General features: G+C 42.8%; 1 protein-coding gene across 5 annotated transcripts in view; it reads right to left on the reverse strand.

Moving 5' to 3' along the window:
* Positions 1–25,617, reverse strand: part of nid2a (nidogen 2a (osteonidogen)) — a 165,924-nt gene that overhangs the window by 135,102 nt on the left and 5,205 nt on the right. For all 5 annotated transcript variants that reach the window (XM_068039105.1, XM_068039106.1, XM_068039107.1 and 2 more), the window contains exons 3-9: positions 21,811–22,049; positions 20,641–21,215; positions 19,943–20,092; positions 19,581–19,832; positions 18,272–18,472; positions 17,662–17,889; positions 4,294–4,437 (exon numbers count right to left, since the gene is read on the reverse strand). In XM_068039105.1, the coding sequence (XP_067895206.1) occupies positions 4,294–4,437; positions 17,662–17,889; positions 18,272–18,472; positions 19,581–19,832; positions 19,943–20,092; positions 20,641–21,215; positions 21,811–22,049 (1,789 nt within the window). The remainder of the gene's footprint in view (positions 1–4,293; positions 4,438–17,661; positions 17,890–18,271; positions 18,473–19,580; positions 19,833–19,942; positions 20,093–20,640; positions 21,216–21,810; positions 22,050–25,617) is intronic.

The raw sequence follows: 25,617 nt of genomic DNA on the forward strand, positions 1-25,617 counted from the left end.
TGAAGGAATAGAAGCTCTTCTTACAAATATGTGGGCCCAGATTATGGCCAGCTGTAAAAATGACAACATGTGTGAAGTTGATAATTTTGGATGAAGTGGCCAGATAATAAAAACCAGGCTGCTTTTGTTTTTGCTGCTGGGGCTCCATGCTAAATTGTGCAATCTGGCAGGCCTCAGTTACATCAGGTATACAGCAGTTAGCTGCATACTGGCTGCTTCCAGTTAAGTCTTCAGTTGATGCCTGGAAGGTGCTACTGGCCTACAAATTCAGTACAATTTTCAGTTAGAGAGTGTCCAATAACTTAAACACATTTCTTGTATCTACTTGTCCACAATGGTATAGTGGACAATTAACACTACTCTTACTGTTCTATCCAACTATACATAAGCAACAAGAATGCAAGCACAGTTTCTGCAAAAATCCCAGCTATACTTGTTGAATCCTATATCTTACTCTCTGAAGAGGAGCAACAAGTTGTCTGGTGTTCCAAATATAGCATTGCTGCCCAAATGTAGGGATAATAATTGAAGCTTTTACAGATCAATCAAACCACAGTTCTCACTTTGTGTTTCTACAATGGAGTTAGGGTGGAGTAAATCCCTTTAATGTAATGTCAAGTGTTACTGATAACTTTTTGTTCTTTGCAGGTGGGCCTCAGCACCGCAGTGTAAATGATCAATGAGGATGATTTTCATCCTGCTTTTCAAATAGGAATGGGGCAGTATACAGGGAAAATGGCAGGGCCAATTCTTCCTACCAATTCATCCAATCCTTGAAATGAACAGCTAGAGCACCCGCCTGTTCCAGGGAAGTGCCTCATAATGCAAGCACAGAATCATAGAATAGTTACAGCACAGAAGGAGGCCAATCGACTCGTTCTGTTCATGCCACTCTCTGCAAGAGCGACTCAGCTAGTTCCACTCCCCCAGCTATTCCTCATAACCCTGCAATTGATTTATTTTCAGATAATACCCTTTTCAAAGCCGCAATTAAATATGCCTCCACCACACTCTCAGGAAATGCATTCCAGATCCTAACTACTCGTTGTGTAAAAATGTTTTTCCTCATGTTGCCTTTGGTTCTTTTGCCATTCACCTTAAATCAGTGTCCTCTGGTTCTTGACCCTTCCATTAGTGGGAACACTTTCTCTCTCTCTGCTCTATCCAGACCCCTCATGATTTTGAACATGTCTATCAAATCTCCTCTCAACCTTCCCTCCTTTGCATCCTTCCGAAGGTGTGGTGCCCAGAATTGGAGACAGTACTCCAGTTGAGGCTGAACCAGTGTTTTATAAATTTTCACCATAACATCCTTGCTTTTGTACTCTATGCCTCTATTTATAAAGCCCAGGATCCCACAAATCAGGGTCATATGGCGTACATAGGAACCTGATGCAATTTTCAGGTACCAACAGGTGGAATGTACGTTGTGCAAGCACCACCCATTGATACTTGGTCTACAGCAGCCTAATCAGCAGTCCTTCACAAGACTTCTGCATTAATGCTCTACCTAGCCCCATAAAGATACCATCAGCTGCCAGTCCCTCCATGTACCACCCTCCCCTTTAGGCTCTACTTCTGTCTCAGCTCCACAGAGGAGCTGCTGGATTTCTGCCCCACCTCACCCTACCCACCCCACCCCCGCCCCCTCAAATTGGCAAGCTACCATGTCAGCAGTTAGAGTGTTGGCAGCTCGCTGAGAGTATTCAAATGAGGCTGCCATTGCAGAAGCCTAAAGAAACTCCAGAGCAGTAGGAGACAAATTTAGCAGAACCCTGCATACTGACTGTCAGACACTTGGGGCCAGGATACAGGCCACTGTCTCTCAGAGCTTTCAAAATTTGATAGCTACTATTAGATCAATCACACTGAAGTTGAAACATAAATCCTGGGCCCAGTAGAACGATGACAGATGGAGTCAACCTGCATAAGGCTGCCATTTTTCAAGAGAGACAGTGCAAGTCACGCACTTTATCTGTCTCCTCATAGCTCAATGTAAGTCACACTCAGGAGATGAGGTCAGGAGGCCCAGTCACAAGGAACAGAGATTCAGCCAACATTTGGTCCCTTCCAGGACCAAGATGCCATGAGAAGAGGGCTACCACAGCCACATGAGACTTTTGTTCCATAAAGTCAACCATCTACCTCTCATGATGCTGATTGTAGCATGAGAAGCAATAGAATATAAGAGAGAAAATCATGTTTAAATAGCCGGGGAAAGTATGGTGTGTAGAAAGACTAGGTTGGCTAATGTTTACTTATGAAATTGTTGCAATAAAAGAAAAGGAACACTTATTTTGTGCTCAGCTGTTCATGGAGCTCATTAAGACTGGAAAAGCTTAGTGGAAGCAAAGAAATCTGAGGTACAGTGAGCATCTGCAATGTGGATGGCATGAGGAAGCTAAACATGAAGGCAGGAAAAATGGAATAATGGCAATGGAATAAGGGGAAACACTTAAACAGAGGAGAATACTATTTGATTAGTTGTGTAGGATCTCTCTTGCAACTGGCACTGAGAAATCCTCCAGGCAACAATTCTCATGAGGCTCCATTCCATTCTCCCCAAAAACAGCTGAAACTACCTCTCCAGGAATCTCCAGTATCTAGGCCCTTCTGGATGACAAATTTGTGCAGGGCATAGCAAGCTACAGCAGCGCATGATGTACACTCAGGAGAACTTTGCAGAGTTGATCTTTTCGGACAATGAAAGCATTCTTTTGAGGCTCCAATTATTTGACATGATAGTTCTACTGCAGCATGTGCTTTGTTGTAGTTCTCCTGGAAGAGGCCTCATGCCTGATAGCAATGTGTTCACATAATCCCCAATAAACCATCTATTCACTTAATTCTCTTCCTCAAACAGATCAGGGAGGCTGGAATTCCTGAGGATGAAGGCTTCATGACAACTTCCAATGAAGTTGGTATTGACATACAGAATTATATGGAGGTATTTACACATGATCTGAACATTCAATGAGTTGAAATTGTTCCCGTTCAGAAGATTCAGTGGATTTAATGTTGGAGCTTGCAATGCTATGCAGGTGCTATCTACTGCACCCTGAACTTTGGGGGTACCAGTAACTGGATGACCCGACAACAATCTCTTGCTATCATGCAAAACTGCATGAGTTCTCCAGCTCTCTTGTAAATTATATTAGGTTGTTCTGACAGATCCCTGGTTGGTATTATACAGTTTCCACATGTTCACTTGAAAGGAGCCAATGGCACAAAAATTGTGTGCAGTGGTGACTTTTACAGTCAAAGGCACAGCTGATCAACAGATAATCTTGGCTATAGGTCTTCATTGCAAAGGCTGACACAGGTCTCCTATAGTTTATTTTATATAAACTATACTCTTCACACACAAAGCTCCACACTGCTATCTTCAAAAAATTACCAAGAGCTGTAAACTCTTTTTGAGGGGGCAATAACTTGTGCAGTGCATCTTCCTCAAATACTGCTTTACCTACCTTTCCTCCAATAAAATATTGAACAAGGGAATGCCAATTGGGCCTCCCATAATGCTGGCTCTGAATCTTATACTTTGCTGGGGACAAACCATTCCCTGTCAGGCTTTCAGGGCTAAGATCAGCTCTCTGCAGGTGCACTGCAAAAAAAAACTATTCCAAACGATTTCTTCAAATACCACCAATCACTGTTCAAAGCTTCTCAAGACTATAAGCTACAAGTTTCTACCAGTTCAGCAAATTCGGGCAACAGAAACACCTCATTTATTTCATTCTACATTACCCCTGATGCATGGGTTTCTGGCCCATATACCACATTCATTAGAATACATTAAATGAGCTCCAGGCAGTATTGGCTCACACATCACAAGGAGGCCCCAGACCCAAATGAAAACAGCACTGCAGCTATTATATGGGGAGGAGACCTAATGGCAACAGGATCTAGCCTAATTTGCAGGCTTTGCAAAGTTGAAATTCCATGCCAGCATCAATAAAATGCTGGAAATGGTGTGGAAATTTAAGACAAGTGTATACAAAATGTTGCCATGTTAGTTCAAAATTACTACACTGTTTTACTTTATTTCCAGGTGTTAATTATTTTCATGAGTACTTACGAAATAAAAATATACATTGTGGGATCATATAACTTTAAAATGTACCCCTGCATGCCATGTAAAAGGGGATTTAAATCTTCATTATGTCCAGCTGCAATAAAATGTAGATGCACCTTTCTCAGTCAGTGTTGTTTAAAATGAATGAAAAAACACTAAAGGATGTACAGCAAAGACCACACAGCACTAATATCACATTTATTCTCTTTACGCACCTGTGCAAACCTTGCCATCTCCTTGGTAGCCAGGTGTACACTTGCAGACATGGTCATGCTCATTTATTGGAAAACACTGTGCCCTTGCATCACAAGTGTGGCTTCCATCCTGACATGGATTTACAGTATCAGGCCTAGAGTTAACTGTAGAAAGAACATGAGAAATTAATGAATAACTGTATTTTGAAGAAGGGTGTGTATATTGAGGAAGAAGATACGATTTTAGAAGACCAGTTATATGATGACCCAAGGACAGGTGAGCATCTTGATAAGATTTAACCATTATCAGTATTTTACTGTTAGTTTACACACCAGGGAAATCAATCATATCCATAATCATCCAGAACACTGGCACCAAACACAGATCTTAGACTATATTTTATTGGCACAGCTAAAGGAACAAAGAGAAAGCAAGAATGAAGTTGCATTTATATATTGATTCATCACATTCTCCAAAGAACTTTGCAGCCAATGGATTGTCTTTGAAGTGCAGTCACTATTATTGTGTCAGCAAACATGACAGCCAATTTGTGCCCAGTTAAGTTTCACAAACAGCAGATATATGAATGGCCAGATAATGTGCTTTTGGTGGTGTTAGGTGAAGGGCAAGTGATGAACCAGACGTTGTTTAGTTACCCAAGACAATCAACTTTGTTCATTCCCTTCTGGCTACACAGAGGGGGCAATTTATTTCTATAAACCTCTAAACTCTAAGCTCTACTTCACCACCACCTCTCGCTACCCTTCCACTGTCTCTAAATTGTCAGACTTAAGGAATGAGCAGAAATTCGTCTAATTGGGAAGACTGAAGTCATTGTCTTTGGTTCTGGAGTTCTGATGAAAAGTCACAGACCTAAAATGTTATCTCTGTTTCTGGGCCGAATTTTACCCACGACAGACGGGAGCCGTCCACCGACTGAAAAGTCAGTGACGAACCCACCTCCGCCTGGCCTGAGAATCCGGACCGCATTTTACGGTCCCCAGGCCTTTAATTGGTCTGAGGCGGGACTTCCACCTCATTGGGGCAGGAAGTTCTGCCTAATGTAGCTGCCAGCCTGGCAGCTCTTAGTACCAGCAGCGTCACCAGGAGCAGGGCCACTTCTGGGACTGCAACCCAGCTTCGATAAGAAGAGGAAGGACAATCCCGGGAAAAGGTAGGTTTTTGGGCCTCGCCGGGGGTACTTGATCGGGGCTCCAGCAAGGCAAGGGTGGTCGATTGGGGGGACGGGGGGGGGGGGGGGGGGGGGGGAATGTGTTGGCTGTTGGGGGTGGTTGGGGCATCGGGGGCGGCCCTCCATCAGCACAGGGTCTTGATTGGCCTGGGGCAGGTGGGCCAGTTTTTGCCACCGCCGCCCCATGTAAAATGACGGCAGAGGTGGGAGCTGGTCGGGAAGGGCCTCCTGAGTCTCCCACTCCATTTTATGTCCACTACCGCAACACCCACTCCCCCCACCACCACCAACCCACTCTAAAATTCCAGCCTCTGTCTCTGCAGATGCTACCAGACCTCCAGTTCATTTCCAGCAGTTTCAGTTTTTATTACAGATTTCCAGCATCCTCAGTATTTTGCTTTTATCATTATCTTGGTTCCCTGCCACAAACCCCATTTCCTATCCACTAACTCCATCCCTGGCAACTGTCTGAGGCTAAACCACACTGTTTTCAACCCTGGTGTCAGAGATGAGCTTCTGTTCACATATCCACGGTATAGAAACATAGAAACATAGAAAATAGGGACAGGAGTAGGCTATTCAGCCCTTCGAGCCTGTTCCGTCATTCATTATGATCATGGCTGATCATCCAACTCAGTAACCTGTTCCCGCTTTTGGCCCATACCCTTTGATCCCTTTAGACCCAAGAGCTATATCTAACTCCTTCTTGAAAACATACAATGATTTGACCTCAACTGCTTTCTGTGGTAGTGAATTCCAGAGGCTCACCACTCTCTGGGTGAAGAAATTTCTCCTCATCTCAGTCCTAAAAGGTTTACCCCGTATCCTTAGACTATGACCCCTGGTTCTGGACTCCCCCATCATCGGGAACATCCTTCCTGCATCTACCCTGTCAAGTCCTGTTAGAATTTTATAGGTTTCTATGAGATCTCCCCTCACTCTTCTGAACTCCAGCGAATATAATCCTAACTGACTCAATTGCTCCTCATATGTCAGTCCCACCATCCCAGGAATCAGTCTAGTAAACCTTCGCTGCACTCCCTCCATAGCAAGAACATCCTTCCTCAGATAAGGAGACCAGAACTGCACACAATATTCCAGGTGTGGCCTCACCAAGTCCCTGTATAATTGCAGCAAGACATCCCTGCTCCTGTACTCGAATCCTCTCGCTATGAATGCCAACATGCCATTTGCCTTTTTTACCGCCTGTTGGACCTGCATGCTTACCTTCAGTGACTGGTGTACGAGAACACCCAGGTCTCGCTGCATATTCCCCTCTCTCAGTTCCGATGATAATCTGCCTTCCTGTTTTTGCTACCAAAGTGGATAACCTCACATTTATCCACATTATACTGCATTTGCCATGCATTAGCCCACTCACTCAACTTGTCCAAATCACCCTGAAGCCTCCCTGTATCCTCCTCACAACTCACCCTCCCACCCAGTTTTGTGTCATCTGCAAATTTGGAGATATTACATTTAGTTCCCTCATCTAAATCATTAATATATATTGTGAATAGCTGGGGTCCTAGCACCGATCCCTTTGGTATCCCACTAGTCACTGCCTGCCATTCAGAAAAAGACCCATTTATCCCTACTCTTTGTTTCCTGTCTGCCAACTAATTTTCTATCCATCGCAATACACTAACCCCAATCCCATGCACTTTAATTTTACACGCTAATCTCTTATGTGGGACTTTATCAAAAGCCTTCTGAAAGTCCAAATAAACCACATCCAGTGGCTCCCCCTCATCAACGCTACTAGTCACATCCTCGAAGAATTCTAGTAGATTTGTCAAACATGATTTCCCTTTCGTAAATCCATGCTGACTCTGCCAATTCTATCGCTGTTCTCTAATAACTCTGCTATAAAAACTTTGACAATGGACTCTAGAATTTTCCCCACTACTGACATCAGACTGACTGGTCTATAATTCCCTGCTTTCTCCCTACCTCCCTTTTTAAATAGTGAGGTTACATTAGCTACCCTCCAATCTGTAGGAACTGTTCCAGAGTCTATAGAATCTTGGAAGATGACCACCAATGCATCCACTATTTCTAGGGCCACTTCCTTAAGTACTCTGGGATGCACACCATCAGGCCCTGGGGATTTATCGTCCTTCAATCCCATCAATTTCTCCAACACCATTTCTCTACTAATACTGATTTTCTTCAGTTCTCTTTCTCACTAAGCCTGTGTTCCCCAACATTTCTGGTATGATATTTGTGAAGATCCTTTGTGAAGACAGAACCAAAGTATGCATTTAGTTGGTCAGCCATTTATTTGTTCTCCATAATAAATTCCCCTGTTTCTGACTGTAAGGGACCTACATTTGTCTTCACCAATCTTTTTCTCTTCACATACCTATAGAAATTTTTACAGTCAGTTTTTATGTTCCCTGCAAAATTGCTCTCGTACTCTATTTTCCCCTTCTTAATCAATCCCTTGGTCCTCCTTTGCTGAATTCTAAACTGCTCCCAATCCTCAGGTCTGTTGTTTTTTCTGGCGAATTTATATGCCTCTTCCTTGGACCTAATGCTATCTCTAATTTCCCTTGTAGGCCATGGTTTGGCTACCTTTTGCACCAGACAGGGATAAACAATTGTTGCAGTTCATCCATGCGCTCTTTAAACGTTTGCCATTGCCTATCCACTGTCATCCCTTTAAGTAATGTTTCCCAATCCATCATAGCCAACTCGTGCCTCATACCTTCGTAGTTTCCCGAACTAAGGTTCAGGACCCTAGACTCAGAATCAGCTATGTCACTCTCCATCTTGATGAAGAATTCTATCATATTATGGTCGCTCATCCCCAAGGGGTCTCGCACCACTAGATTGTCAATTATTCCTCTCTCATTACACAATACCCAGTCTAGGATGGCCTGTTCTCTAGTTGGTTCCTCAACGTATTGGTCCAGAAAACCATCCCGTATACACTCCAAGAATTCCTCCTCTACGGTATTGTGACTAATTTGATTTGCCCAATCTATATGAAGATTAATGTCACCCATAATTACAGATGTTCCTTTATCACAAGCATCTCTAATTTCCTGTTTAATGCCATTCCCAACATCACCACTACAGTTTGGAGGTCTATATACAACCCCCACTAACATTATTGCCCCTTAGTGTTTCTCAGCTCTACCCATACAGATTCCACATCGTCAGAGCTAATATCTTTCCTCACTATTGCGTTAATTTCCTCTTTAACCAGCAATGCAACTCCACCGCCTTTTGCTTTTTGTCTGTCCTTCCTAAATACTGAATACCCCTGGATGTTCATTTCCCATCCCTGGTCACCTTGCAGCCATGTCTCCGTAATCCTGACTATATCATACACGTTTACATCTATTTACGCGATTAATTCATCCACTTTATTGCGAATGCTGTGTTTTAAGGCACAAAGCCTTAAGGCTTATCTTTTTAACATTACTTGTCCCCTTCCCACTATTTTTCACTATGACCCTGTTTGATTCTGGCCCTTAATTTCTCTGCCTATCACTTTTCTTATTCCCCTTACTGTCTTTTGTTCTTGTCTTTGATCCCCCTCCTCTGATTCCTTGCAAAGGTTCCCATCCCCCTGCCATTTTAGTTTAAACCCTCCCCAACCACTCTAGCAAATACTCCCCCTAGGACATCAGTCCCGGTCCTGCCCAGGTATAACCCAGTTTGTATTGGTCCCACCTCCCCCAGAACCGGTCCCAATGTCCCAGGAATCTAAAACCCTCCCCCTCACACCATCTTTTCAGTCACGTATTCATCCAATATATCCTGCTATTTCTACTCTGACTAGCACGTGGCACTGGTAGTAATCCTGAGATCACTACCTTTGAGGTCCTACTTTTCAACTTACTTCCTAGCTCCCTATATTCTGCTTTTAGGAACTCATCCTTTTTTTTTTTTACCTAGGCTGTTTGTACCAATGTGTACCACTGAGACTGCCTAACTCCATCTCTGTCTAACATTGCCTGACTCTGCCACGACCTCAGCTCAGCTGCTGAAACCCTCATCCATGACTGTGCTACCTGTAGACTTGACTATTCCAATGCACTCCTGGTCAGACTCCCACCTTCTACCCTCCATAAACATAAGCTCATCCAAAACACTGCTGCCTATATGCTAACTCGCACTTTACCCTTATCCAACCAGTATAAAGTACTTGTTGCCTGTGTGATGAGGAAGAAGTCTGCACAGTAGATGATCAAAGTGACCAATGGCACCATGGTAAAAAGGTCATTCAAGTGAGGGGAGTGAAAAGGAATATGGTAGTGATTGAGGATAGTATAGTCAGGGCAATAGAAATTGTTCATTGCTGCTGTGATTGGGAGTGCCAAAGGTTGTATTGCTTGCTGGAGCCAAGGTTTAGGACATCTCCTCAAGGCTGGAGAAGAACTTGGAGTGGGAGAAGGAGGATCCATTGTTGTGGTCTATGTAGGAACCAACAACATATGTAGAACTAGGATTGAGGTTGTGCTGAGAGTTTGAGGAGCTAGGATCCAAATTAAAATGCAGAACCTCACAGGTAATAATCTCTGGATTGTTACCTGAGCCACATGCAAACTGGCAAAGGGATAAACAGATTAGAAGGTTAAATGCATGACTGAAAGAATGGTATGGGGAGGTATGAGTTTCAATTCATGGCACTGGCACCAGTATTGGGGAAAGAAGGAGCTGTTCTATTGGGATGGGCTCCACTTAAACCTGGCTGAGACTAGTCTACTGCTAAATCAAATAATGAGGGCAGTAGATAGAGCTTTAAATGAATGGTGGAGTGGGGGTGGGGAGGAGTAGGATTCAGGAAAGGGTAAATTCAAAAGCAGTAAGAGAAATGTCAAAGCAGTAGTACAGAGTAGCGATTTGGGTAAAAATAAGTGGAGCCGGTCAGGAAGAGACAGACAGCTGAGCAAAGGTAATAGGACATTTGAGACTAAAGGTGACATCAGGGAAAAATAGAAAAAAGTTAAAGCTACAGACATGGGGGAAATGTTTGCTTGTGTAGCACTGCTTCAAATTGGCACGATGAACAATGGGTAGACTCTCCAGGGGCAGACAGCACCGCAGGATGCTACCTGCATGGCTTAAGTGGTATTCACCAATGATATCAATGTAGAAACCCACGTGGGCTGATTGGCTATTGATCTGTGATACTGCCTGCCACAGAGAATCTATGTAGTCTACATAGTGCCAATTTGAAGCAAAGCTACGGAAACAAATTTTCCCCCCATTACATCGGAGTGTGCGAAGCATTCGCAACAAAATAGATGAATCAATAGCACAGATGGAAACAAATGGGTTTGATATAATAGTCAGAGTAACCAAGGTTAGGAATTAAATATTCCAGGATACCGGGCATTTCCAAGAGATAAGCAAAATTGAAAAGAAGTGGAGGGGGTGGGGCGATATTTATTTTTTATTTGCTCGCAGGATTTGGGTGTCGCTGGCTAGGCCAGCATTTATTGCCCAGCCCTGATCACCCTTGAGAAGATGGTGTTGAGCTGCCTTCTTGAACTGCTGCAGTCCTTGGGATATAGTTACACCCACAGTGCTGTTAGGAAGGGAGTTCCAGGATTTTGACCCCGCGACAGTGAAGGAATAACAACATAGTTCCAAGTCAGGATGGTGCGTGGCTTTGATGGGAACTTGCAGATGGTGCTGCTCCCATGCATCTGCTGCCCTTGTCCTTCTAGGTGGTAGAGGTCAGAGGTTTTGAAGGAGCCTTGGTGATTTGCTGCAGTGCATTTTGTGTATGGTACACACTGCTGCCACTGTGCATCGGTGGCGGAGGGATTGAATGTTGAGTGGTGGATGGGGTGCCAATCAAACGGGCTGCTTTGTCCTGGACTGTGTCGAGCTTCTTGAGTGTTGTGGGAGCTGCACTCATCCAGGCACGTGGAGAGTATTCCATCACACTCCAGACTTGTGCCTTGTAGATGGTGGACAGGCACTGGGGAGGCAGGAAGTGAATTACTCGCTGCAGAATTCCCAGCCTCTGATCTGCTTTTGTAGCCACGGTATTTATATGGCTACTCCAGTTCAGTTTCTAGTCAATGGTAACCCCCAGGATGTTGATAGTGGGGGATTCAGTGATGGTAATGCCATTGAACATCAAGGGGAGATGGTTAGATTCTCTTTTGTTTGAGATGGTCACTGCCTGGCACATGTCTGGTACGAATGTTACCTGCCACTTATCAGCCCAAACCTGGATGTTGTCCAGGCCTTGCTGTATATGGACATGGACTGCTTCAGTATCTGAGGAGTCGTGAATGGTGCTGAACATTATGCAATCATTAGCGAACATCCCCACTTCTGACCTTATGATGGAGGGTGGGTCATTGATGAAGCAGCTGAAGATGGTTGGGCCTAGGACACTACCCTGAGGAACTCCTGCAGTGATATCCTGGGACTGAGATGATTGATCTCCAACAGCCACAACCATCTTCCTTTGTGCTAGGTATGACTCCAACCAACGCAGAGTTTTTCCCCTGATTCCCATTGACTCCAGTTTTGCTAGGGCTCCTTGATGCCATACTTAATCAAAAGCTGCCTTGATGTCAAGGGCAGTCACTCTCACCGCACCTCTGGAGTTCAGCTCTTTTATCCATGTTTGAACCAAGGCTGTAATGAGGTCAGGAGCTGAGTGGCCCTGGCAGAACCCAAACTGAGCATCAGTGAGCAGGTTATTGCTGTGCAAGTGCCACTTGATGGCACTATCAGTGGGCCCTTCCATCAATTTGCTGATGATTGAGAGCAGACTGATAGGGTGGTAATTGCCTCGGTTGGATTTGTCCTGCTTTTTGTGCACAGGACATACTTGGGCAATTCTCCACTTTGCCGGGTAGATGCCAGTGTTTTGCTGTACTGAAACAGCTTGGCTAGTGGCGAGGCTAGTTCTGGAGCCCAAATCTTCAGTACAATTGCCGGAATGTTGTCAGGGCTCATAGCATTTGCCGTATCCCGTGCCTTCAGCCGTTTCTTGATATCACGTGGAGTGAATCAGATTGGCTGAAGACTGGGGACCTCAGGAGGTGGCTGAGATGGATCATCCACTCGGCACTTCTGGCTGAAGATAGATGGATGGATGCAAATGCTTCAGCCTTGTCTCTAGCCCAATGATAAAGGGTGGGATAAAGGTAGTAGAGAGAAAGGATATTAGCTTAGAAAATCAAGATGTAAAATCAATTTGTGTGAGGCTGAGATGCACAAAGGTACAGAAAACACTGATTGGAGTTGTTTATCGACCCGTAATGGCAGATGTACTATCAGGCAGAGTATAAATTAGGAAATTAGAGGTGCATGTAACAAGGATTATACAGTAATCTTGGGGAACTTTAACATTCATATAGACTGGGAAAAACAAATTTGCAGTCGTAGCATGGAGGAAGAGTTCATGGAATGCATTCAAGATAATTTTCTAGATCAGTATGTCAAGGAACCAACTGGCGAACAAAGTATTTTCGATCTAATATTGTACAATGAAAAAGGGTTTGGGGAAGAGTGCTCATGATATGATATAATTTTATAGAGATTGAGAGTCTTCAATCTGAACAAAGCGAACTACATAAGTGGGAGCGAGTTGGCTAATGTAGATTGGGAAACTAGATTAAAAGATAAAGTACAGGATAAGCAATGGAAAACATTTAAAGAATTAATTCATAATTTGCAATGAATATATATTCCCCTAAGGAGTAAAAACCTCACAGAAAGAGTGGTTCAACCATTGCCAACAAAAGAAGATGACGTTAGATTAAAGGAAAAGGCTTATAATGTTGCCAAGAAGAGTAGTAAGCCTGAGGATTGGGAGGATTTTAGAATTCAGCAAAAGATGACCAAGAAGTTGATAAGAAATTGATCAAGAAAGAAAAAACAGAATGAGAGTAAACTAGAATGAGATATAAAAACAGATTGTAAAATCATCTATAGGCATGTAAAAAGGAAAAGATTAGCAAAAGTAAACATGGGTGCCTTAGAAGCAGAGACAGGAGCAATTATAATGGAGAATAAGGAAACGGCAGAGACATTACTAAGACTACCTACTTCCACCTCTGTAACATAACCCGACACCTACTCTGCCTCAGCTCATCTGCTGCTGAAACACTCTTTTGTGCCTTTGTTACCTCTGTTCCAATGTTGGTCTTCCACATTCTACCCTCTGTAAATTTGAGGACATCCAAATCTCTGCTGCCTGTTTCCTTGCTGACATTCAGTTCCATTCACCTATCACTCCTTTGCTCACTGACCTACATTGGCTTCCAGTTAAGCAACGCCTTGATTTTAAAATTCTCATCCCTGTTTTCAAATTCCTCCATGTTCTCAACCCTCCTTATCTCTGTAATCTCCTCCAGCCCCACAACCCTCTGAGATATGTGAGCTCATCTAATTCTGGCTTCTTGAGCATCCCGATTTTAACTGCTCCACCATTGGTGGCAGTGTCTTTATCTGGCTAGGCGCTAAGCTCTGGAATAACCTCCCAACTCGCCACCTTGCTTTCTTCCTTTAAGACGCTCCATAAAACCTACCTCTTAGACCACGTTTTTCACCATCTGCCCTAATATCACCTTAGTGGCTCGGTGTCATATATTGTTTTATAATGCTCCTGTGAAGCACCTTGGAACCTCTTATTAAGTTAAAGGCACTATATAAAAATAAGTTGTTGTTGTTAAATGAATACTTTGTAGCTGTCATCATGGTAGAAGACATAAGGAACATTCCGGAGGTAGTGGGGAACCAAGGGCCTATGGGGAACCAATAATCTAGTGACAATGAAGAACTTAAATTAATTAATATTAGTAAAGACCTAACACTGGAAAAATTAATGGACCAAAAGCCAACAAATCCCCTGGACCTAATACAAAAGCAAAATACTGTGGATCCTGGAAATCTGAAATGAAAACAGAAAATGCAGAAAATACTCAGCAGGTCTGGCAGCATCTGTGGAGCGAAATAGATTACATTGCAATGTAAGAAACATAGCAGCCAATTCGCACACAACAAGCTGTCACAAACAGCAATGTGATAATCATCAGGTACTGTTTTTGTGATGTTGATCAAACAGAATAGTTTAAATGGTGAGCGACTGGGAAATGTTGGTACTCAGAGGGACCTGGGTGCCCTTGTACATGAATCACAGAAAGCAAGTACAGCAAGCAATTATGAAAGAAAAGGATATGTTAGCCTTTGTGACAAAGGAATTGGAGTACAAGAGTAAAGAAGTCTTACTGCAATTATATTGGGCCTCTGTGAGACCACTCATGGAATACTATGTACAGTTTTGCTCTCTTTACCTAAGGAAGGATATATCTTAGAGGGAGCGCAATGAAAGTTCACTAGACTGATTCCTGGAATGAGGGGATTGTCCTATGAAGAGAGATTGAGTAGACCAGGCCTATATTCCCTCGAGTTCAGAAGAATGAGAGGTGATCTCATTGAAACATATAAAACTCTTAAGGGACTTGACAGGGTAGATGGTGGGAGGGCGTTTCTGCTGGCTGGGGAATCTAAAACTAGGGGGTCACAGATGTCACCCATTTAGGACTGAGATGAGCAGAAATTTCTTCACTCGAAGTGTTGTGAATCTTTGGAATTCTCTACCCCAGAGAGTTGTGGATGCTCAGTCATCGGGCATATTCAAGACAAAGATTGATAGAGTTTTGGATATGAAGAGAATCAAGGAATATGAGGATAGTGCAGGAATGTGGAATGATGTGGCAGTTCAGACATGATCTTACTGAATGACAGAGCAGGCTCGAAGGACTGAATGGCCTCCTGCATCTCCTATTTCTTATGTTCTTACCAAATCCCATTCACCCATCACCCAGTCCTTGCTGACGCACATTGCGCAATGTCTCAATTTTAAAGTTTTTATCTTTGTTTTCAAATCCCTCCATGACCTTGCCCTTCCCTATCTCTCTAACCTCCTTCAGCCCTACAACTCACCAAGATATCTATGCTCCTCCAATACTGGTCTCCTGCTCATCCTCAATTCTGATCGCTCCACCATTGGTGGCTGTGTCTCCAGCTGCATAGGCCCTGAGCTCTGGAATTCCCTTCATAAACCTCTCCACCTCTCAGTCTCTCTTTCCTCCTTTAAGATGCTCCTTAAAACCTACCTCTTTGACCAAGGTTTAGGTCATCTGCCCTGATATCGCTTTATGTGGCTCGGAGTCTAAGTTTGTTTGTTAATGCTCCTGTGAAGCACCTTGGGACATTTTACTGCATTAAAGGCAAGATGTTGTTGTTGTTGTAATCTGACCCATGTCAGATTGTAATCTGCTTCAGTTACTTTATACTTCCTTTTAGTGCCTTTTCCTAATTGGATTAATTTAGATTTCAAATTTAAACAACTATTTTCGCAATGAATTACCATTATTAGAAAGAGAATTGTGCTTCAGATGAGTGTTGAAGGAAAGATATTCGGAATGAGTAGAGGCAGAGAGAATGGACTCACAAAGCAGACAGACATAAAGACAATGTGGCCATTAACAGATACAGGATTTCTAAATGACATTCTAATTTAAATCTTAATGTTCATTAAAATCTAACTTTAATTCAGCAGGAAGTGTTTGTTTGTAGCCTGTGTTCACATTTAGTCATAATAACTAATCAATAGGTAAATAACATTAAAAATCAAGGCAATTGAATGGACCCGCCTGCTTGTATCATTTCTCAGCTCCAGGGTGTTTTGTAATGTTTGTACCACCAGAACTAAGTGAAGGTGGCTAGAGACAAACAATTACTAAAGGTATACTTTGGAAGAAGTTATATTCTTTAAGCACTTTCAAAGTTGATTCCATCTCAAGACAGCACATTTACCATTGAAATTAATAGTTCTAAGGAAAACTTGCATAAACAACTATAAGACATCAATAGTCTTGAGGTTATGCTGTGTTCCCATAAGTGGTCCCAATATGGGAGTTGCATTATACATGACAGTGTGTCCTCTGTGATAATAATATAATCACATTAACAGAGTTGTCATCATCCTTTTAATAGCAACTACAGCAGACAGCAGTTTTAAATATGCCCTGCAGCAATCAAAGAAGGTTCAATGTTCTGGTCAGTCCTACCATTAAACCCAGCTCAATAAAAGGATTAATTGTCTTAAGTTCATTCTTATTTGGAAAAATATCCTTACCAAAAGCAAATTCAATTGTTAGAAAGGAAACGTGTTATAAAAAGAATGACCGTTTGCCAGTAATAGTAAACATAATTTATATCAATGTACAAAATACTTCCCTATTCGCAACACGCAATCTTACTAGAAAGGGTCCTGCATATTTTAAATTAGCTAGCTCATGATCTGCTTCTCCCATCAGAAACTTTATTTCATGCATTGAATCACTTGACTTCCTGACCTCAGGCCTGTGGCCAATTTATTCACTTGTTCAGAGTAAAAAGAGCTTTGTTAAGATCTGACATATTAAGCTGCTCTCTCACTCTTTTCAATGCCCTTGGTGTTCAGTCATTATTCTCTTCCTGCTTATCTCCTTTATGAATGTCTGTTTATTGCTTAATACATGAGCAAGTACTTTCTACACATGCAGGAACAAACAGAAGACATGGGTCAGATAGTTTGCAATTAGTCATTTAGTATGTGTTATTGCTCAGAAAACCAAAGTACATTGTTCAAAGAGCAAGAACCAGCAGGTGCAGGCAGATGTTTATTTATTTAGAGATACAGCACTGAAACAGGCCCTTTGGCCCTTTGAGCCTGTGCCAACCAACAACCACCCATTTATACTAATCCTACATTAATCCCATATTCCCTACCCCATCCCCACCATCTACCTACACTAGGGGCAATTTACAATAGCCAGTTTACCTATTAACCTGCAAGTCTTTGGCTGTGGGATGAAACCAGAGCACCCAGCAGAAACCCACGTAGTCACAGGGAGAACTTGCAAACTCTGCACAGACAGTACCCAGAACTGAACCTGAGTTGCTGGAGCTGTGAGGCTGTGGTGCTAACCACTGTGCTGCATATTGTTTAACATGTATTTCTAAGACTGACTGCCAACTCTTTGAATCCAAAAGAGCATGGCTAGGATATTGTTTAAACTGCGAAATGCACATTTATTATTTTTTATAAGCAGTCTTATCATTTAAAACAGGCACTGAAATTCCAATATCTTATTCTTCTCCACAGAGCTAATAAAGGAATGCAAAAACAGACCGAGATTCTAATCCAAATATCATTTACCTCTGGCGGGTCCAATCTGGTTGATCATTGCATATCTAACCACCTGCTCATTCTGATCATATAGCACAAAAATACGGTCAGCGTTAAGTTGTTGAGTGGCTGGAATGGTCCTTGGTGCATGTTCACAGTCATAGTAGGTAATATTCTGTCTCAACTGATATTGAAGTGTCTGTGTCTCACCATTCCTGGATTCAACAGTATACTCCCTGTAGGCTGTAGATGTCATTGCTGCAAAAGGGAAGTTTGAAAACAAAAGTAACATTTGTTACAACTGTTTTCAATGTTAAAATTAAAAATGAAAGATCTTGATAACTAATATTGTTTATACTTCTCAGTGCATCATGTGAAATGTATGACAGTGTTCACACAGACACCTGTATAGTATGAAATGGTTTGATGCATTTACAAAGCTTCAGTTAAGGATGTTATATGCCCTTCCTAGTGAATGGCAAGCTAAATATTTAACAGCTGCTTGCATTTCAGAGAAAAATTCGAGAAATCATGATTTTAAAAAATAGTAAATCTTAATTTTTCACATGGCAACTAAAATGAAGACAAGTTTAAAAATAAAAAAATGTAAAAAAAAAACAGCTTAACGATGTTGACATACCAGAATTGGAGCGGTGGTAGAGTTCATCATATGGCTGGATCTGGACTGTAGCACCTTGGGCAATATTAGGCAACTCGCCCTCAATCTCAGTGGCAACACTGAGATAATTCTGTGTATCCAGACCTTGAGCTATTTGCATTATATTTAACTTCTCATTGCCGGGATAGAAGGTGACATCAACATTGCGAATAAATTTAGCACCTAGAAGACATTTTTAAAATTAGGTTATGCAATGAAAGCAACGTGCTACTGCAATACTACATTTGTTACAATTTCTTCTTTCCTTACACCTCCTCTTCTAAAACCAATAATTCACTTGATGGTTACTCAACTAAGTGGCCATTCTTCATGTGTGAGTGTGGACACTAAGCACCTAACAAATGTGGAGAAAATCACAACTGAACCAGGTCATATCCGCACATGTGCATTTCAGCTGGGGTCACTGGATAACAAGCAGGAGCAAGGAACTGTGACCAATGTTTTTCCTCCAACCTACTCTGGAGATGTTGAGGTCAACTGTAGCACTACCATGGCGACCCTGGAATGGTATATCCTGTCTGTATTACTAGCATCACTACAGTCAGAAAACCATTAGATGATATATACTGTACACAATGATATTCACATGCATACAGAGAATAGTGAAATAAAAACTGAAATTTGGGTAAATGAAAAGTTACCCTTAACAGGTTAGTCAGCATCTGATGGAGAAAGGCAGGTTAACACTTTTGAGTCTGTGCTCTGTAAAGGTCAACTAACGCAACACAGACCAGGAGCTCAATTTTAACTCTTGTGCAAGTGGATGGATTTTGAATGGGTTAAAATCAGGCCCCAGATATCAAAGCTGAGACATTCTAATACTGTACCATGTGGTGCCTTTAACTGCTGAGCCATATAAGCAAATTCTGTAAATTTAAATAATGAACAAATGTAGACAGTAACTCAAAATTGGTAAATGAACCACAGATTATTTTCTTTACTACTGTTTAAAATTAAGAGGAGGGTTTCAAAATCTCCTTTAAAACTAGTTATGTTAAGTCACACAATATAACTCGAAGTTAGTTTGGGTTCAAGCTCTGATCAGTGTCCACAACGTTAGGCATTAAGTACTGATCTTTGCAACCACACTTAAAGAGCACCAAAGGGGTTTTTACTCAACTGCATAACACAGTTTCCAGGTGGGCTTTTACATCAAAAGGAGTCAGGGATCAGGAGTTGACAACTCTTCACTTATCAAACTCCTCACATACTCTGGATATTGGGCATATGTCAAATTTCAATTAAAATTAGACAATGTAGCCTCACTTACCTGCAATGCTTAAACCATTTTTGAAGCCTGGTTGCTCTACAGCAAACAACCATCCAAAAAGATCTCCAATTATTGACAGTGATTGCATTGCCCAACCTACAATCTCAGGAATTTGGCTAATAGCTGTAAAGGCTCGCCCATCATTTACAACTACATATGCATGCAGATCAGCATTCTGAAACTCCACAGGCATTCGACTGGTTCCAACCTTTAATTTTCCATTTACTTTTCCATTCACACGCTGTGTAACACCTGCAGAAAAAATAATCAAATGATCACATAAATGTATAAATGGACAGTTTCTAAGCCCAGTGATAAATTTAGATTAAGCTAGGAACTTTATTTTAATTTTTCTAAACTACCTTCTGGTAGACATTCCCTTCCATTTCCATAGTAACCAGAATGGCAATGGCAGCAGAATCCACTTGAGTAATCAGCACAATAAGCCTGCTGGGAACATTGCCCCTGGTTTCTCTCACAGGTTTCCCTTGTATCCGTACTGTAAGTGAAAACTGAAAGACAAGGAATGCCTTAATCAGAATATCCACATTTGTTCAGATTACAACAAAGAAAATATCAGACCAACATATTTACCACTGGTAATATCGGCACAGGTTTTATTGGAATAACCATTGTGGCTTGCTTTGAAAAATTTGTATCACTAGGTCCCAGAAAACTAAGGAGAAAGTACGTTGTGAAATCCCTATATACTACTCCTACAAATACAAACTCCATCATACAATAATTTTATTTTTACTTTCATTATTTTTCAATAACTGCACTGCTTAATGCCTGGACATAAAATTGTCAAAATGTATAGTTCATTAGCATTCATATTTGATATACAGTACATTGTGCTAATTAAATATTGCTACAAATTATCTAAAAACTTCCATATCTATTGCAAAAGTGTTTTTGTATATTTGAATGGTAAACTCTGCTTCTATCGACTATTACAGATTAGAATAGTACAGGCTATAATTTCAAAAGTGAGTTTTTAATCATAATATATTGATCAAATACATAACCATATTTGAAATCAACTTTCCAAGTCACTTACCACCGGTACCTAGCTCCTCATCTTCTTCCACACTGACAACGTGTCTATCTTGTGTAACTGGTAATCTATTTATAGGCAAAGATTCAACTTCTGAGTATCCATCAGGGTATCTTGGCCCGGTCCGAACCTCAGGGTACCTCTCAGGATATGATGACCCCGTATCAGTTTCTGGGTACCTTTCAGGATATGATGGCAAAGCCCCAGACTCAGGGTATGATGACACAATGCCTGCCTCTGGATAACCTTCAGGATAGGATGGTATAATGCCTACATCTGGATATGGTGGGTCCTCTGGAATACCATCAACTCTCTCCTGAGGTTCTGTGGATACAGAGGGTATGTATTCAAACTCATCTTCATCATCATCTTCATAATATTGTTTGAAATCTTCAGTCTCAGTGTATTCAGATTCGAGTATATTAGGCATAACTGGACCACTTAAGGTACTGTCCAATGTTACAATAGAATCCTCTCCTGATGGTGCCCCTCCTACTTTTGCTTGCATTATATTGTTGAATGAAGAAGTTCCACCAATATGAAAAACCCAAACTCCTCGGGCACCTGAATTGCCCATCCTATAGTGGTCATAAAATAATGAGTTTAGTCTTTACTCAATACTCATTTTCTAAATGGCATTTGTAAGCTTTAGTTATTAGTGTTTCAAGCAGATTTTCAGTAAAGTTCAGCAAAACTCCTCTTTGCCATTCAAAGTAATTCCAATTAGTCATATGTACAACTTACTGAATATTAAGCCTAGCACAATATCTCACATCTCCAAAACTTACAGAACTGAGTCTTTGATATTTTACTAATTGAGAATGTATTCATCTAGGATATCAAATAATGTTCAGTTCTTAATATACATAAAAGCTTGCCACAATGTGGCTAGCTAATTGCTCAAATTTCATTAAATGACACATGGCTCAATATTTATTTACTTAAGTTGCTTTGTAACAAGAAACAACTGCATTTATATAGTGCCTTTAACATAGTTAAAAAGACCCTAGACACTTCACAGGATTGCCATGGACAAACACTGATGGCAGGCCAAAGAAGGAGATATTAGGGCAGCTTGGTCAAAGAGGAGTGCTTTTAAAAAGGAGCAAGGTGGAGAAGCAAAGAGGTTTAAAGGGGCAAAATTCTACATGGCTGTGAATGAAATGTACTCACTGATATAGGTTTTTCACAGATTGCTCATTGCTGGTAACACTGTAATAAGGACCCTCTCTTTTCCGCAGCAAGTACCCAGTTTCCCCTCTGCTGAAGCCCACCCGAGCAGGCAGCTCTATCTGAACATTGTAGGACTCTTTAGGACGGGTCCCAAAGAAGTGCAACCCATCTTCTGGGTACAGAAAAATTGCATAGGTGTTTGACTCATCAAAAGCCAACAGTGCTTGAAAGGTGTTGAACTAAAAGAGAAAAATATGCACAAATTCCATTTAGTTGCACCAATTTTTCATTTCATAAGAATAAATCTATTTAAACAGACAAAAACTAAATAGAAAACTGGATGTTTTACATCAATTAAATAGGGGAATTTCAATGTTAGTTCCAAAAGAAATCTCTTGTTGAGAAACAACTGGTCAATTAGTGATGGAAAAAGTGTGTATTTGGGTTTTGACAAACTCAGATTGATTTGAATAGGCAAATATGAACTAAATTTTGTCTTAAATATTGCGATAAGTGCAACCGCCATGCTGAATTTTGTGGGGCCGGCGGGGCTCACAGTACCGGGCCAAAAAGGCAGGGGAAGCCCTGCCTCGGTCTTTCGGATCCACCCCGGTTTGATCTTAAGGTGTTCCAGCCAATCACAGGGCCTGCAGCTCAGATGAATCAGCAGTGCTACAGGGAGCAGTGGCTACTGCTGGTACTGCAAGAGGCCTTGGACCCTTGGAAAGAGATGTAGTGGTTTTTGTCGAGGTTCATCCCAAGCAGCTCTGTAACACAGGAATCTGTGCTCTATGGGCTGTTCCCAGGGATGTACACTGAGAAAAACATCAACTGCTGCTGGAGGAGTATCAATTCGGTGAAAGAGGCCCTTTGGTCTGCCTGAAACTTGCTGGTCTTCCAGCGCAAAGAGCTGTCCACGACCGAATGTTGCAGACTGGCACGTTCCAAGATCCAGGAAGACGTGCTGAGGGACGCACTAAAACTTGGGGCAGCCGCAGCAAAGGCTCAATGGGGAAAGACCACAGTGTAAGATCCCCCCACCAAGCTGAACTGAGGGGCTGGATCCATGGAAAACCCTTCGAACTGTATCGGGAAAATTTTTGTTTGCTGTAAAATGTATATGGCATAAAAAATGAAATGGAAGGGTGGTGAGGCAACTCACTCCTGTGTTGAAGGAAACTGACTTCCTTTGCACTGTTTGTATTTTTTGACTTGGTGCTATTAGGAACTGTTTTGTAACATATTTTTTTACAGATTTTTATGAATAAAGTATATTTTGGAAATTTAAAGAAAGGCCTTGAACCAATTAATGTGCATAGCATTAAATCCACTACGTGATGTGTTTCAACCTTGGATTACCTCACCAAGGTCAAAGCCGACCTACTGTTTCTGCAGGAGTGTGGAATACCACACCTCAGCACCTAAAGGCAATGGTTGCGATGGTGGTCCCACGGGCCATCGATCTGGTCAGTGGGTAATGATTCCCGTTCCTCTGGCCTGGGTATTCTGCTGCGGGAGGTAACTTCACCATCTCCGATGTTAAGGAGGTGGTGCGTGGTCGCCTCCTCGTAGCAGATGTAATGTACAACAATGCTCCGCTCTGGTTGATCAACATGTACGTCCCGGTTCAATGCAGCAAGCGGCTGACCATCTTCCAGCAGCTCCCACTGCTGCTGGCGACATCCAGGCCGGTCATCCGAGGCGGTGACTTCAACTGCATCATCGGTTCAGCTGGACGATCCGGCACAGACGACAGCAAACTGGACGCTACATCCAGATTCCTAATAGAAACAGTAAAAGATGCCAAAATGTACGACATCTTCAGCAAACCTGCAAATGGAGCGCAGCGTAGATGCACATGGTCAAGAACGGACAGGTCTGCCCATTCCAGGATTGACTTCCTGTTTGTGTCCCGTGCTGTCACGGTCAGATCCACCAACGTCAAGCCGGTGTTCTTCTCCGACAATTGCCTCTTACAGGCTGACTGTCACTTACAGGATGACCAGCGGGTTGGCAGGGGGATATGGAAGCTCAATGCTACACTGCTAACCCCAGAGAACGTGGAGGAACTCAAAAGGGATTACAAAGGGTTGAGGACTGTGAAACCCCTCTGAGTCTCCAGTTCACTGGTGGGAGGCGATCAAGGAGAACATCAAGAGGTTCTCTATCCACAAAGGTGTTCAGAGGACGAGAGAGAGACAGAGGGAAATGTCCCGACTCCAGAAAAGTATGCAAACTCTGCTCCGGCTGCAGTCGATGGGGGTCAAGGTCAAGGAGGACCTCCATTTGGTGAAGAGCCAGCAGGCCTCGCTCTTTGCCACGGAGGCCTCCAAGATCATCTTCTGGTCCAGAGTCCACTCCATTGCGCAGGTACACAGAGAGAGCTCTGTGATCAGAAGCCTGAAGGAAGAGGATGGCTCGGTAATGTCTTCGCAGTCCGACATACTAAGGATCAGCAAATCCTTTTATGCTGGGCTGTATGATGTGAAGCCCACAGACAGCAGAGACTCCCAGTCCTTCCTGTCATCTATCACAGAGGTCTTAGATGACAGCATGAGGGAGAGACTGGACAAGCTGCTAACTCTGGACGAGCTGACAAAGGCCGTCAAGTCCTTCGAGACGAGTAAAACTCCCGGAAGCGATGGCTTACCAGTTGAGTTGTATTCAGCCCTGTGTGACTGGGTCGGCCCGGACCTGCTGGAAGTATACGAGAGTAGGCTTCTGGCCGGCAGCATGTCACAATCCATGAGGAAAGGCATCATCACCTTCATCTACAAGTGGAAGGGGGAGAGGGCAGAAATCAGAAATTGGCAGCCCATCTCACTGCTTAATGTTGACAAGGTTCTGTCCAAAGTCATTGTCAGTCGAGTCACGTCTGCTCTGGAGTTGGTGATTCACCCTAACCAGACCTGCACTGTAGCCGGCAGGAAGATCTCTGTTAGTGTCACGCTACTCAGGGATACGATCACCTATGTACGGGAGAGGAGGGTGGACACCTGCCTCATCAGCCTGGACCAGGAGAAAGCTTTTGACAGGATATCGCACACCTACATGATGGATGTGCTTTCCAAAATGGGGTTTGGGGATGGAATCTGCAATTGGATCAAACTGCTCTACACAAACATCGGTAGCGCAGTCTCAATCAATGGGTGGGAATCAGAAATTTTCCCGATCCAATCTGGAATCAGACAGGGCTGTCCTCTCTCCCCGGTCTTGTTGGTTTTCTGTATTGAACCCTTTGCTGAGTCTATTAGGAAAGATGCGAACATAAGAGGGGTGACAATCTTGGCAGCGGAGGCACTCAGGTTAAAACCTCCCTGTACATGGACATCACCATCTTCTGCTCGGATCCGCTGTCCGTTTGCAGATTGATGAGCATCTGCGACCAGTTCGAACTGGTCTCGGGAGCCAAAGTTAACCACAGCAAGAGCGAGGCCATGTTCTTTGGGAACTGGGCTGACTGATCCTTTGTCCCCTTCACTGTCAGGTCAGACTACCTGAAGGTGCTGGGGATATGGTTAAGAAGGGTCGGGGCGTGCACCAAAACCTGGAAGGAGCGAGTAGCCAAGGTACAACACAAGCTGAACATGTGGGAGCAGCGATCTCTCTCCATTGTGGGTAAGAACCTGGTCATCAGGTGTGAGAAGCTCACGTTGTTGCTGTACGTGGTGCAGGTCTGGCCCATACCCCACTCCCGTGCCGTGGCAGTCACCCGAACCATTTTCCGCTTCATCTGGGGATCCAAAATGGACCGGGTCCGGAGGGACACAATGTTCAAACCTCTGGATAAGGGCGGGAAAAATGTAC

Source organism: Heterodontus francisci, chromosome 9, assembly GCF_036365525.1.
Source record: "Heterodontus francisci isolate sHetFra1 chromosome 9, sHetFra1.hap1, whole genome shotgun sequence".
Lineage (NCBI taxonomy): Eukaryota > Metazoa > Chordata > Chondrichthyes > Heterodontiformes > Heterodontidae > Heterodontus > Heterodontus francisci.